This window comes from Bos indicus, chromosome 9 (assembly GCF_029378745.1).
Source record: "Bos indicus isolate NIAB-ARS_2022 breed Sahiwal x Tharparkar chromosome 9, NIAB-ARS_B.indTharparkar_mat_pri_1.0, whole genome shotgun sequence".
Taxonomy (NCBI): domain Eukaryota; kingdom Metazoa; phylum Chordata; class Mammalia; order Artiodactyla; family Bovidae; genus Bos; species Bos indicus.
Window position 1 is genome coordinate 32,884,670 of NC_091768.1, and position 13,531 is coordinate 32,898,200.

The 13,531-nt window shown below is 41.1% G+C and overlaps 1 protein-coding gene across 1 annotated transcript in view; it reads right to left on the reverse strand.

The window, feature by feature from the left end:
• SLC35F1 (solute carrier family 35 member F1) overlaps positions 1-13,531 on the reverse strand; it is a 423,273-nt gene that overhangs the window by 40,926 nt on the left and 368,816 nt on the right. The window contains exons 5-6 of the mRNA XM_070795916.1: positions 8,006-8,162; positions 5,760-5,812 (exon numbers count right to left, since the gene is read on the reverse strand). Coding sequence (XP_070652017.1) covers positions 5,760-5,812; positions 8,006-8,162 — 210 coding nt within the window. The remainder of the gene's footprint in view (positions 1-5,759; positions 5,813-8,005; positions 8,163-13,531) is intronic.

Consider the following 13,531-nt stretch of genomic DNA (forward strand, 5'->3'; position numbering starts at 1 on the left):
TGTGTTCTCCCAAGATTTTCCTGGTGGTCCAGACTGGATGTATGTAGTGAGGAAAAGGACAGCATCAGAGATACCATCGGTTCATGTGGTGGTGGTTTGGTCGCTAAGCCGTGTCCGACTCTTGCGACCCCATGAACTGTAGCCTGACAGGCTCCTCTGTCCATGGGATTCTCCAGGCAAGAATAACTGGAGTGAGCTGCCATTTCCTTCTCCAGGGGATCTTCTCGACCTGGGAATTGAGCCTGGGTCTCCTGCATTGTAGGCAGATTCTTTACGAAGTGACTACAGTGAGTTCATGTGGATTCTGGCTAACTAGAAACTGACACTGAATTTTGACTCCATTTACTATGTCACAGAGAACTGAGCAGGAGGACCAGGTTTTCAGGGGAAATAAAAAGTTCCATTTTGGACATGTTAAGTTAGAGATGCTTGTGCATCATCCAAAAAGATTTGTCTGGTAGGGAGTGGATTTATAATTGGTAGCTCAGAGAGAAGAGTGTGACTTTACAAGCAAACTCATGAGCCAAGGAGTGGAGGAAAACACACACACAGCAGAGTTCATTCTGCTCATCAGGCTACCTTGAGATTCTCCAAGCTTAGACACTTAAACATCCTAAACTTATTCTTTAAAAATGCAGAAATTAAATTTAGGGGGATGGGACTAAAATACAAACACCATCACATTTAATCACTTTGCTGGGTCAACCAGCGTTTCCGTGTGTGGCTATCCAGTCAGCCAAATGAGCACAAGATTGAGAGTGGGCATGTTGTGTTGCTGCAATTTGCTGATTTTCTTCTTCTCAGATAAAGAATTAACTAGTTAATGGACATTAGCGATGCATCTGAAGGCCCAACTTGCTGTCCTTATGGGATTTTTCAAGCACTCGATCGACATGATCAAACAAACTGAATCACTTTTGACTGATAAACACAGGGTGGGTACAATAACTACATTTTCAGACAAAGTATATGTATGATCGTTTCTTTTTGGAAATGTTTTCTCTCTCACTAAAGACAGGATTTGGTAACTCTTGTCCTCATATGCTAAAAAGATTAAAGCTAGAGAAACTGGGAAGAATACCATCAGCTAAGACTAAGTACTTGCTATGTGTCATGTGCTTTATGGACATTAATCTCCACAACAGTGTAACACCATTGCTATTGTTATCCTCTTTACACACATGAGGAAATAGGCTCATTGAGTGTATCGGTTAATAAAGATACCCTCCACAGCAGGTTCAACAGAAGAAATACAATATGGGGTACAAGTTATAAAGGAGTTTGAATGGGCAATGGGGAAAGATGGATGGTAAGACAACCCAGACGTTAGTAAAGACAGTAAATTATTCATATCCCTGGGGCCAGAGAGGTCCAGGGAGGAGGCCATGTTATCAGAGGTCAGAAGTCAGGGAGGCCCAGCAAAGGTAATCAGAGGACACTTGGCCACTTCTAGAGACTTGACCTGAAACAGGGAGACACATCCTGGTCTCTTGCTTCCTCCCATCCTCCAGTCTCCTTCTTCTGCCTCCCCAGTGGCCATCTGCTGCTGCTGCTGCTGCTAAGTGGCTTCAGTCGTGTCCGACTCTGTGCAACCCCATAGACGGCAGCCCACCAGGCTCCCCTGTCCCTGGGATTCTCCAGGCAAGAACACTGGAGTGGGTTGCCATTTCCTTCTCCAATGCATGAAAGTGAAAAGTGAAAGGGAAGTCGCTCAGTCGTGTCTGACTCTTCGAAACCCCATGGACTGCAGCCCACCAGGCTCCTCCGTCCATGGGAATTTTCAGGCAAGAATACTGGAGTGGGGTGCCATTGCCTTCTCCGAGTGGCCAATCTAGCTGAAGTCAATTAACATGCCAGCCTGGGAGGCACTGTTTGCATCGGTCAGTCTCTGCAGTGCAGAGCAGAGTAAGGGTAAGAAACAAATCTGTGAGTAGGTAGGCAAAAGACAAGCTTACAGAGGTCGAGTAGCTCACCTTCAGGTCACTCAGGCTGCCTGACTTTAAACTCTGAGTGCATAGCACTAACCTATATTGTTTAATTATTATGAAGAGAAATAGGACTTGGATGAAGCATTCTATTTGACTGTAATGAGCATCTCATTTTATATGGGATATATACAGAATGCATTGTTATGCATGATATATCATGTGATATGGGATATACATGTTTATTTGTAATGGATATTGTATACACACGTATATAGTATATGTTTGTGTTTGCTGCATATATTTTATCTCATCATTTTCTTTGGGATCCCACTGGTATTCTTTTACTTTCCTTTGACTAGATTTTTTTAAAATATCATTTTTAATTCTTAAAAATAAAGGCGAGGTAAGATGATATCAGGACATATGTACTAAAGTGCCAGGCTGGGGGGCTGGCTCAGAGGGTGCAATTAGCCCCTTCACAGGCAGCCATGAGTCCAGTGAAGCAGCCTTAGTTCCCCAGCCTCCAGTTCAGCATCAGCAAAAAGAAAGGCTATACTATTCTTAATGATATTTAAGGTTTTTTCTGCTTTGTGGTCCCATTACTGCATCTTCAGGGAAAGGTCAAATCTCTTGTTCTGGCCTCCAGGACAAAATCAAAACCAAAGCAATCTCTGCCCATGGCAAGAAAAGTGAACCCCCAATGCAGGAATCTGCCTGCAGTGCAGGAATCTGCCTGCAGTGCAGGAGACCTAGGTTCAATTCCTGGATCTGGAAGATCCCCTGGAGAAGGAAATGACAACCCTCTCCAGTATTCTTGCCTGGAGAATCCCATGGACAGAGGAGCCGGGCAGGCTACAGTCCATGGGGTCGCAAGAGACAGACATGACTTAGCAACTAAACCACCAGCAGCACCTGCTGCTGCTGCTGCTGCTGCTAAGTGGCTTCAGCCGTGTCCGACTCTGTGCGACCCCACAGACGGCAGCCCACCAGGCTCCCCCGTCCCTGGGATTCTCCAGGCAAGAACACTGGAGTGGGTTGCCATTTCCTTCTCCAATACCACCAGCACCAGCACACCACAAATCGGTACTGGGTGACCTGCCTGTCACGTTCCCTTCCTTTGACAGTGGACCCTGCACATCAGCTAACACTTGTCCTTCAACACAATGGCAAAGGGGTAAAGCGAACGCTTAAGCTAATTATTAGATTTCGCACACGTCTGCTGCACTGGAGACCATGTTAGCTCTATAAGGTCCTACATTTCACTTGAGTTTCATAATTACATAACCAGCCCCAGTCTTTCTGTTCAGTAGAGTAAAATAAGGAAATAAAAACAAACAGCATCAAAGACTGTTATCTTCTTGCTTTTAATTACTCTTTGTGTCTTGCAATTGGTCAATGTTATTAGAAAATATCAGAAGCTGTTAAAAAGTACTTTCCGAATCCAGAAAATATAAAACATGTTTATTATCCCATTTGGTCCACAGAACAAAAAATGTTTTTACTTTGGTAAAATAGCAACCATAGGAGCTGTGCAAGAGACTGTGATGGGATCACTGGTTGGACATAAAGAGAGTCTTGGATCTTGGTCTGTCAACTAAGGCACACTGATCAGAGCTTGGCACTCTAGGGTGACTTCCTATGGCACGTGGGCAGGCCTTGATGGGAGGTCCGTCGCCTTGGGTGTTTTGCTGCCTCCAGGGCCCATGAGTTGCAGTAGCTGCTATGCCATCTCCTGGTTTCCCAGAGAGAAACGTCAAAGCCAAGCCTAAGCCCCGTGCCCTGTTTCCACTGTTTTCCCTTTTGTCTACGTTTTTGTAAGCTGAGAGACAGCAAGACAAGCCCGTCTCCTTGGCTTGCCATTCATTCATCCACTCATTTAAAAAACACTTGTTCATTAAATTTTATGTGCCTACAACTGAGCTAAGCACTAGAAACTTTTAGTAGGTTGGGATGAGGTAGGAGGACAAAGATGACCCTTATCCACGCTTCAGAAAGAAAAGATATTTGGTTCCTTTTCTAGACCATTTGAGACTCATTTCCAATCAGGAAAATTAAACAAATGGCTTTATAATGTGTTCCTTTTACACAGCCCTTCATCATCTTGGACCACAGGGAATTGACATTTTCATGGCAATACGAGAGCTCAGTGTGCTCTGATGACACATTTAACTAACACTGAATTATAACAGAGCTTGGTGGACATGCACATGACATCTGCATAATTGGAGGACAAATTATTTTTTATTAGTGCTACTACTATTAATATAAAATTAATTTATGCTCATGGACCTCTGCATGTGAAGTGTTACCAAGCACAGCTGACATTCTGGCTCTGAGACTCACAGAGGCCATGAGGCTGTAACCTGCAGCTGGCTTCCCTTCTCAGCCGCTTTCCTCTCCTCCCTACAATCCCTTCTCTTTATTGACTTTCATTTAATTGTGTCATTTTACAGTAAAACTCGAGAGAAATTAAACGGCCAGACTGTGACAGACACAAGGGCTGGGGAGCCCTTGAAGTCACTAGAGAGAACCCCAGGGGAGTGGGCATAGTTCTGAAGTGCCTGCTGTGTCTTCAGAGGGAATCTGTCAGCAGCCAGTCAACCCTGGATGCTTCAGGGTCAGAGGCAGGTAAATGGTACAGGGAGCTTTATGTCTCTGTTGTCCTTGTTCAGAAAAGCAGAATTTGACGGGAGCCATTCCCTTGTAGCTCAGTTGGTAAAGGATCTGCCTGTAATGCAGGAGACCTGAGTTGGTATTCCTGGGTCGGGAAGATCCCCTGGAGAAGGAAATGGCAACCCACTCCAGTATTCTTGCCTAGAGAATCCCCATGGACAGAGGAGCCTGGCGGGCTACAGTCCATGGGGTCGTAAGAGTCAGACACGACTTAGCAACTAAACCACCACCACCACCATCACCGTTATTTCTATGAACACCCATGTAAGCTGGGGATGGCTTGAACAGTCTGCTTTGGAGTGGTGAACCACCTGTATTTTCACTTCCCATTTGCATTCATCGGGCATGCATTTTCCAAGCACCCCCATAAGCCAACCTCTGTGCTCAGTGCTAGAACCCAAGTGTCTTGTTATAGACACTGAGGGGAGGTTTCAGGGCTCCCTCCCTGGCATTTGAGGGTGGGAAATGTCAGTCCCTTCCAAGGCTTGCTGAGTGATCATTATCAGAGCATCACCTAGGATCTTAACTCTTTGTCCTAATTTTATTTTCTTTTATAAGAAAAAAGTGACTTTCGAAACAGGTGGCACATAGCTGCCCTGGATGACTGAAGGAGCTCAAAGCGTGTCTACTATTTTCCACTGAGTCCATTTGGAGATCAATTAACCGTGTCTTCTGAGCAAACTGCTCCCTTCTGAAAAGGTTTTTATGGGTTCAGAATGCCCGTCGCATTGTTTTTTTTTGCGCCTTTTTGTTAAGTTCAGTTCTTTTTCCCTTTAGTAAAGTGTCACTTTTTAACGATCACATCAGTTTTGTGTTTCTCAGCTAGAGCAAATTGCTGTCATTTGCGTCTCACCAGCACCTCGGGCATTTTTCTTTCTGGTTGGTCTTTAACCTAAAAACACACTTCTGTGTCTACACTAATGGCATCTTGACAATGATAATGGGCAGAGGCTCAATTAAGAAACATTATGAATCATACAGTTCAGTCTCCTCTAGTGGGTGAGAGTCCCCAGATTGACAAGGGTGGTTTCATTTTCTCTTGTCCCCCTGCAGTCTAAGTCCTTTCCCGGTCGGTGCCTCGCCACCACCCCAGTCACTCTCCAAAGGTTATTTTCCTGGTTTACTAAAAACAGCATCTCAGGTGAGCAAACCCCTTACCTATTTGCCAGTCCCAGGGCACCTTCAACAGCTCCTTGTGCTCCATTATCGCTCTGTGGATTGAAAGAAAGCAGAGCTGATGAGCAACACGGCCTTCTTTTGTCGTTGTTCACTAACCAGATTTATATAAATCATGAAGCAATCAATTGAATTCCAGAAGTAACTTTGGATCACACAGAGGCTAGTTTCATTAGGTAGCTCAGCCCAAGACTGGTTCCTGCAGACCCACCACCGTCCTTCTCAGCCAGGCTGCCTCCTAGCTTTCACTTCTCGCTCAGAAGCTTTCTCAAAAGTACATGGCGAGGTTTGAAAATTTCTGGGCTTGCAGGTTTAATCAGTTTTCCGATTGAGCACTCTCCAGGGCTGTGTTTCTCAAACTTAAATGTACAAAAATACCACCTGGAGAGGGTGTTAAAAAAAGTTTCCTGGGGACTTCCCCGGGGGTCCAGTGGTTAAGAATTTGCCTTGTAATGCAAGGGATGCAAGTTTGATCCCTGGCCAGGGAATTAAGATCCCACATGCAACTGAGCCTGTGCACCACAAGGAAGACCCAATGAGGCCAAAATTAAAATAAATAATAAGCCCCAAAAATGTCTGAAAAATAAAAAAAACAGTTTCCTGGACCCCACCCCTCCAGAGGCTGATTCAGTAGATCAGAGGAGGGCCCTTGGATGTGCATTTCTGACAAGTTCCCACGTGGTGCTAGTACTGCTGGCCAGAGAACTACACTCTGAGAACCACTGTTCTCAAAGAGGACCAGGAAGGGTGGATGGCCTCCCCACCTGTGTCACTTTGGTTTTATTGCTCCCTTAACATAACCCATTTGCCAAACACACTCAGACGCCTCTTCCATGATTTTGGCAGCAGTGTCTCTGAAGGGCTCCATCAGTTCTAACGGTCTATAACTGAAGCAGATGAGTGCTAGATCTCCGAAGATACTTTTTTTCGGATTCAAGAATAATAATCCATAAAATGAGCCATCCATCTACAAAATGTTGGTTACGAACCGTTGAACTAAGCAATTTCTTTTCCTCTTATGAAGCTGAAGTGCCAAATTTAGAAACTTTAAAATGCCATCATGTTTTCAAAATGAATCCCAAATAAATCTGACTTAGAGAGTCTTCCCATCTCCTGGCCCTGTTTGCTATGGAGTCCCCCACCTGTATCTCAGGACACCAAAATTTGGAGAATTCTTGGAAAGAGCCTATTTGCAAAACGGATTTAAAGCGATGCCAGAAGAGCCTCCTTAAATAACTTCAGACACAGACGCAATGACAAAGAACCTGCTTGTAGAAAGTGATGTGGTGAAAATCAGAATTACTTGCGTTGCAGATAGGATTTGCTGAAATTAGACAGGAGGATATATTATGCTTCTTTATCTCTTACGTGAAGCTAAAATACATGGCCTTTATTGATGAAAAATTAGGCTTTGCTTGACACTTATTCCATAGCAACTTCTGAGCCCTAGTGAGTGATGACATATACTCCAAGGCCAGAATTACTGAAAGCTCGTTGTTTCTGACTTTTTGATGCTTAGTGAATGCCTGTGTTCTATCTTGACCCATTTAAGGAAAATGGAAACACTAAGTTTCTAGTTTCTAAGAGATGAATTTTTGTTGTTGCTGCTGTTTTTTTTTTTTTTTTTTTTGGCTGAGCCATGAGGCTTGAGGGATCTTAATTCCCTAACCAGAGATTGAACACTGGCCATGGCAGTAAAAGTCCTAACAATTGGACTGCCAGGAAATTCCCTAAGAAATGAATTGGAAATGTGGTTTCACTTGTGCAAACCCATGAGCAATAAAAGAAATTATAAAAGGACAAATTTAAACTCTTAAGTTTTCTAGTTGTGATTACTAGTAAAAGACTAGTATACTAGTTGTCACTAGTAAACAGAATGCCCTTTTTTGGAAGTGCATCAAATCATGGCATTTACACTTGGTTTTCCTATTTCTCTAAGTATTAATAAAACCTCATTGGCTGGTTTTGGAGAATCAATGTACTTTTAATGCTTTCTTATAAATTATCTTTAAAGTCCATTACATAAATTCACTAAAAATTCATTTAGTTTGGAAGAAATTTATTAATAAAGATATTGAGTTTTCAGATTTCATATGGGAGGTTGGTGTCAGGTTTCTAGCTCTGATTTTTACAAAATAAAGTGAGCAGCCATAACCTAAGTGAAAAACATTTAAAAAATAAGCTCTAAGAGTGTCAACTGCCTGAATTTCTTGTTATTTTTTACTCACAACTGAATTCCACTGAAAAATGCCCCGAAGAGTCCAATCATTCCCAGGAATTCCACTCGGCTCAGAGTTCGGATGATGTATTCTTCCCAGACGTTAGAGATACCATACAGTGTGGCTCCTCCTAAGACCAGGAGATCCCCCACCAGCTTATTTTCCCCTAGGAACAGAAAAAGAAAAGGGAAGCTTTATTAAACTCTAACAAGAATTTGGCCCCAGCAAAATCAGCTTCCTGTGCTTATTCTGAGGCTTCCCTGGTGGCTCAGACTGTAAAGAATCTGCCTGCAATGAGGGAGACCTGGGTTTGATCCCATGGTTGGGAGGATCCCCTGGAGAAGGAAATAGCTACCCACTCCAATATTCTTGCCTGGAGAATTCATGGACAGAGGAGACCGGCCATCTCATAGAGTCAGACACAACTGAGGAACTAACACACATGATTAGTCTATTCTGACATTTTTATAGAAGTTCTGTATTTTGCCTGCTGAGATTAAGTGAAGTCTGTTTATGTGTACTTCAGATATGTTGTGATGTAAAAAGGTTGCTATGTCTACCCAATAAGAAGTCTTCCCTAGCTAAGAGAGGGACTAGTTTCTTCTGGATTGTACTGTCTCATAAGAGTCCCATGTCTTCTGTCCATGGGTTGAAAAGTTCATAGTCTGAAATGGACTATGGGTTGAAATTTTCAACTCTCCTAAAGTAAGCAACAGAAGAGTGAAAATACATGTAATTCATTATCACATCAATATTTTTCTTCTTTCATAAAAAGTATCTATTTGTTCTAAATTCAATTTTGGCTAGTTTTGGTTTATGTCCAATCTCTCATAAATTATGTACCCAACTATTTCCTATAATTAGGCCAACTCTTTCTACTCCAGGAAGTGTGAAGTCAGGGAAGGATAGTGGGAATCAGCAACCGGAGGCCTCATAGTAAGCTTGTACCCAAGTGGTCCCCAACTCTGACCTATGTAGTTGGCTCATGGGCACTCAGTAGATGTGAAGTTCTGGGGCAGAAGAGGTGCAAGCTGGGGAAGGGACTCTGTCTACTGAGATTCTAAGGGAGAGACTCACCCTAGAGCTTAGCTGGAACCAATCTTAAACTACAGAACCAGATTATTTCTGTATAGTTGGGAGTACTGCCCACGCTCCACAAAGAGGTTTCACATAAAATAATCTGGGTGGGGTATGGGGAGAGATCTCATGCCTCTGTGGTCACCTCCAGGGATATTTACTCCATTAGTGTCACTTTTTCTAAGACAAGTTCCACTCCTAGTAAGGATCAGAGAGAGAGAAGATAGCTTGAAAGGCTAGAGAGCTTGCTGGGGTCACTCTCAAGGGAATGGAGCTGAGAGTCTGGATCAGCAAGGGCTGGTAGCCCTCACTGGGCTCCTGGAGAGCAGATGACCCAAGAACGTGATGAGGTTCCAAGGAACCTAAGGGCTGTGTCCTGGGTGTGACTTCTGGGGAAATTAATGTTGCTGTTACAGAGTAACCTGATTAATCTCTTTTTTAAATTTAATTTTTATTTTTTCTAACATCCAAAACATTTTGCATTGGGGTAGAGCTGATTAACAATGTTGTGATAGATATGATAGATAGATAGATATGATACACACACACACATATACGCACAATGGAATATTACTCAGCATTAAAAAGAATGAAATAAGGCCATTTGCAGAAACACTGATGGACCTAGAGACTGTCTACTGACCGGAGTAAGTCAGACAGAGGAGAAATAGCATATGACATCTTTTATATGTGGAATCGAAAAATAAATGATACAAATGAACTTACAAAACTGAATAATCTTTTTTTAAATATACATTTATTTATTTTCATTGGAGGCTGATTACTTCCAATATTGTATTGGTTTTGCCATACATCAACATGAATCTGCCACGGGTGTACACGTGTTCCTCATCCTGAACCCTCTTTTATGTGTCAACTAGAAAATCATGACAGAACTCATAATTTTAAGGAGTTCATTTGAGGAATACCTGATAAAATAAAAAGCATACATTACTAAGATTATAAAATTATAATGAACATGATTCAGTCACTTTTCAAGAAGAAGTCATTTCAGAATCTTGTGGTGACATGGGGCCATTACTATGAATCTCAATTATTGTTGTATTAGTGAAGTGCGGAAATGCTGCTCGGTAGAATTCTTGGTTAATGAAATTAATTTTATATGAATGGATTCAGGAAAGTTGAATTATAATGAAATATTTTAATAGAAATTAGAGAAACATCAGTCCAGCTTTTAAAAGTCTTAAAATAAGGCTGCACTGTTTCCATGAATAGTCCCACCAATCTTTCTCAAACTTCACATTTGTTTCATTATGGTCTATTCTGTTAAGCCTTTGACTATGTGGCATCTACTCCCTAGTACTTTGAATTTTTCAGTCATAATTTTTGTTAATAATGACACAATGATGTGTAACTGCAAGTTCAGAAGTATTTTCTAAGTTATTGGGGACAAAATGATTAAATACTATCTATTAATATTTTACCAGTAAATGTATTTATTAGTTTTTAAATCATTTGACAGTAGATACTTACACATAGAGCATGTGTGAAATTTTAGATGATTAAATATAATTGAACTAACCAGGACATGATTTTATCTAACCATATCATAAATGAAGTGTTTGATATAATACAATTTGTAGTTAACTGGAAATTATAACATGCCCTATTAACACAATAGGTATTTAACATGGTTGAGTCAGTTTTTCTGAATGTTCACAGGGAAAATTATATCGAGCAAATGTGTCATTTATGGGTGAAACCACAATGAGTGATAATGTTTTGCAGACTTGGGGTAAACGGACACACTTGAAATTATGAGGAGGCCATTCAAGCCCATGCCTTCTTTGTCTCCTCTGGATTTCACTCTCTTGTCCCTGTGTGAGTTTGAGTAAGCTCTACAAGTTGATGAAGGACAGGGAAGCCTGGCATACTGCAGTCCACGGGGACGTAGAGAGTCGGACACGACTGAGTGACTGAACTGAACGGAACTGTACCTGTGTGTGGCCCTCACTGCATTCTGCTTCACGTCTGTTATTTGTTACCTTGCATGTCTTCCCTTCTCCCTGTTTTCTTCCACAATATGGTTGAAGGGTCTACCGTGACTTACTTGGTTTTATATTCTGTGTGGTCCCTAGCACAGATTCTGGCGCATTGTAAGTTCTCAATAAATGCCTGAATGAGTTGAGCTGACAGAAAAGGTCTTTCTTTTTCCATCCCATGGTAAAGACGTTGAGTGGCGACATCTTTCAGCTCAGGTAGACATGGATTCTAATTGCCTCTCTATCACTTAATACTTGTTGAACATGGGCAAGCTATAGAGTCTTTCTGACTTGAGTTTCCTTATTTGAAAATGAGGTTATGGTGAGGATACTATAAAATAATGTCAATAAGACTTTAAAATGCAAAATAATGTAAAATGCCTAGTATATCATCTGGAACTTATTAAGTGTTCGCTAAATGGTGGTTAAAAAGAGTGAATCAATCATTCTCTTTGAATAACCACCTGTCAGTTTGGATCGGCCGTTTCTCATTTTGGATTGCTTCTTAGTTCTAAACAACCTAGTCATAATTGCTTTGCAAGAATTGGTTTTCCTTATTAAAGTTTTCATTAAGTACTAGGAACACTAATTTTGGAGGGATACTTGTGTCTGTGTAGTAGAGAGAGAAGAGGGAATGTTATTTAAAATCACTACTTACCATTAGTTCAAGAATAAGTGGTGAATTAGAGATAGCATCACTGTCACAATGGATATGAATCTGAGCAAACTCTAGGAGATAGTGGAGGACAGAAGAGCCTGGCGTGCTGCAGTCCATGGCGTGACCAACAGCTGGACATGACTCAGCGACTGACAACAACAACATAGTCTTCTAGAGTGTTGTAAGTCTACTCATGAAATTTAGGAAAATGAAGCCATCTCACTGAACATTTTTGAGTTTTAAATGGAACCAACTGCTTTGTTTCTCTGAGACTCACTTGGCTTTAGCACAGAAAGTACTACATCTGGGAAACACCTCCATTCTGGACAACCTGGGACAGTCATTCATCCTAATTTACTACAGTTGAACAATAGTACAATTGAACAATTTTTTACAAGAGTCACAATTATGGAAAAATAAGTATTAAGTGGTGTAGCAGAAAGATTTCACATCCTATGACACAATTTTGTAGTGGTGTGCCCTTACACAAGTTTCTTATCTTCCCTGAGTCATGATTTCTTCAACTGCAAAAGTGAGAATAAAAATACTTTCTTTGCCTAATTAAGAGGATAAAATGAGATGATGCATAGGAAAGTACTTGGCATCAATAAAACTATCATCTTCTAAAATTAAGATTAATTATCTAATTCCTTGAAAATATTTCCTCTCTTTTGAAATAAATATAAAGTTATATCTGGTAATAAAGAAAAGTGTCATTATGTTATCTAACATCTTTGATAAGTGAACTATAAGATACAATATAAATGCATTGTTATAGAAAGGAGATATTTTGAAGAGTAAGAAATACATTTTATGACAAGGATCTATTTTAATTGAGTTTTAATCTTAAATCTATGATTTTCTAACCTCCCCTTTTATTATATATTCATACATTTTCCAAGGAAAGTAGAAATATCATGGAGAAACCTCTTTGCCCTTATTACTAAATCATTTTTACACCCTCCAACACCTATCACTTTCTCAAGAGCCACTTTCTCACATGTCTTTCCCACAGGTGTCAGTAAATGCAGAGCTGATCTGTTAGAGGAGGCTTGTGAGCTAGAGGAAGGTGGCAAAGAATGAATGCACATACTAGGCCCCCTGAGGTTCATGGACAAACTTGGAAAAGACGTCGCCTTTTGAGTTCAGCCTGGGGGCACCTGTAGTAGGTGATCAGTTGTTCCCAAGACAAACATAAAACTGGAATGTGTTTTTGTTTCCGTCCCACTTTGTAGATCATTCTGCAGGCTCCAAGGCAGTCTCCACGGCCAATATCAAGAGTCCCTGAGGACCGATCTACTGTATAGACCTCTGCTCAGGGTTATGTGTCAGCCTGGTGGGAGTGGCATTTGGGGGAGAATGGATATATGTTATATGTATGGCTGAGTCCCTTCACTGTTCACCAGAAACTATTACAACATTGTTCATTGGTTATACTCCAATACAAAATTGAAGGTTTAAGAAATAAAATAAAGAGGTAACAGATTAAGTCAAGAAAAAAATGTCCTTGAGGACAGAATTTTAAAAATCCCAAGCTAAGGAGAACCATGGACTAGCAATATAAAAAAGACTAAGTCAGTCATCCTCTTTTTCTGCAAAAAGCTGTTGATAGAGTGATGACACGTTATATCGAGTTGAATGCCTGATTCAAGTTCTGGTGAGTGCTTGAAGGATTTTACAAAAGTTCTGGCTCTGGCTAATTAATGCAATTTAACCAACTCTTACAGTTAGGGTAACCAATGGAACATTTGTGATAATGATGCACATGAGGCTTATATTGTCTTCAAAACCAGTATG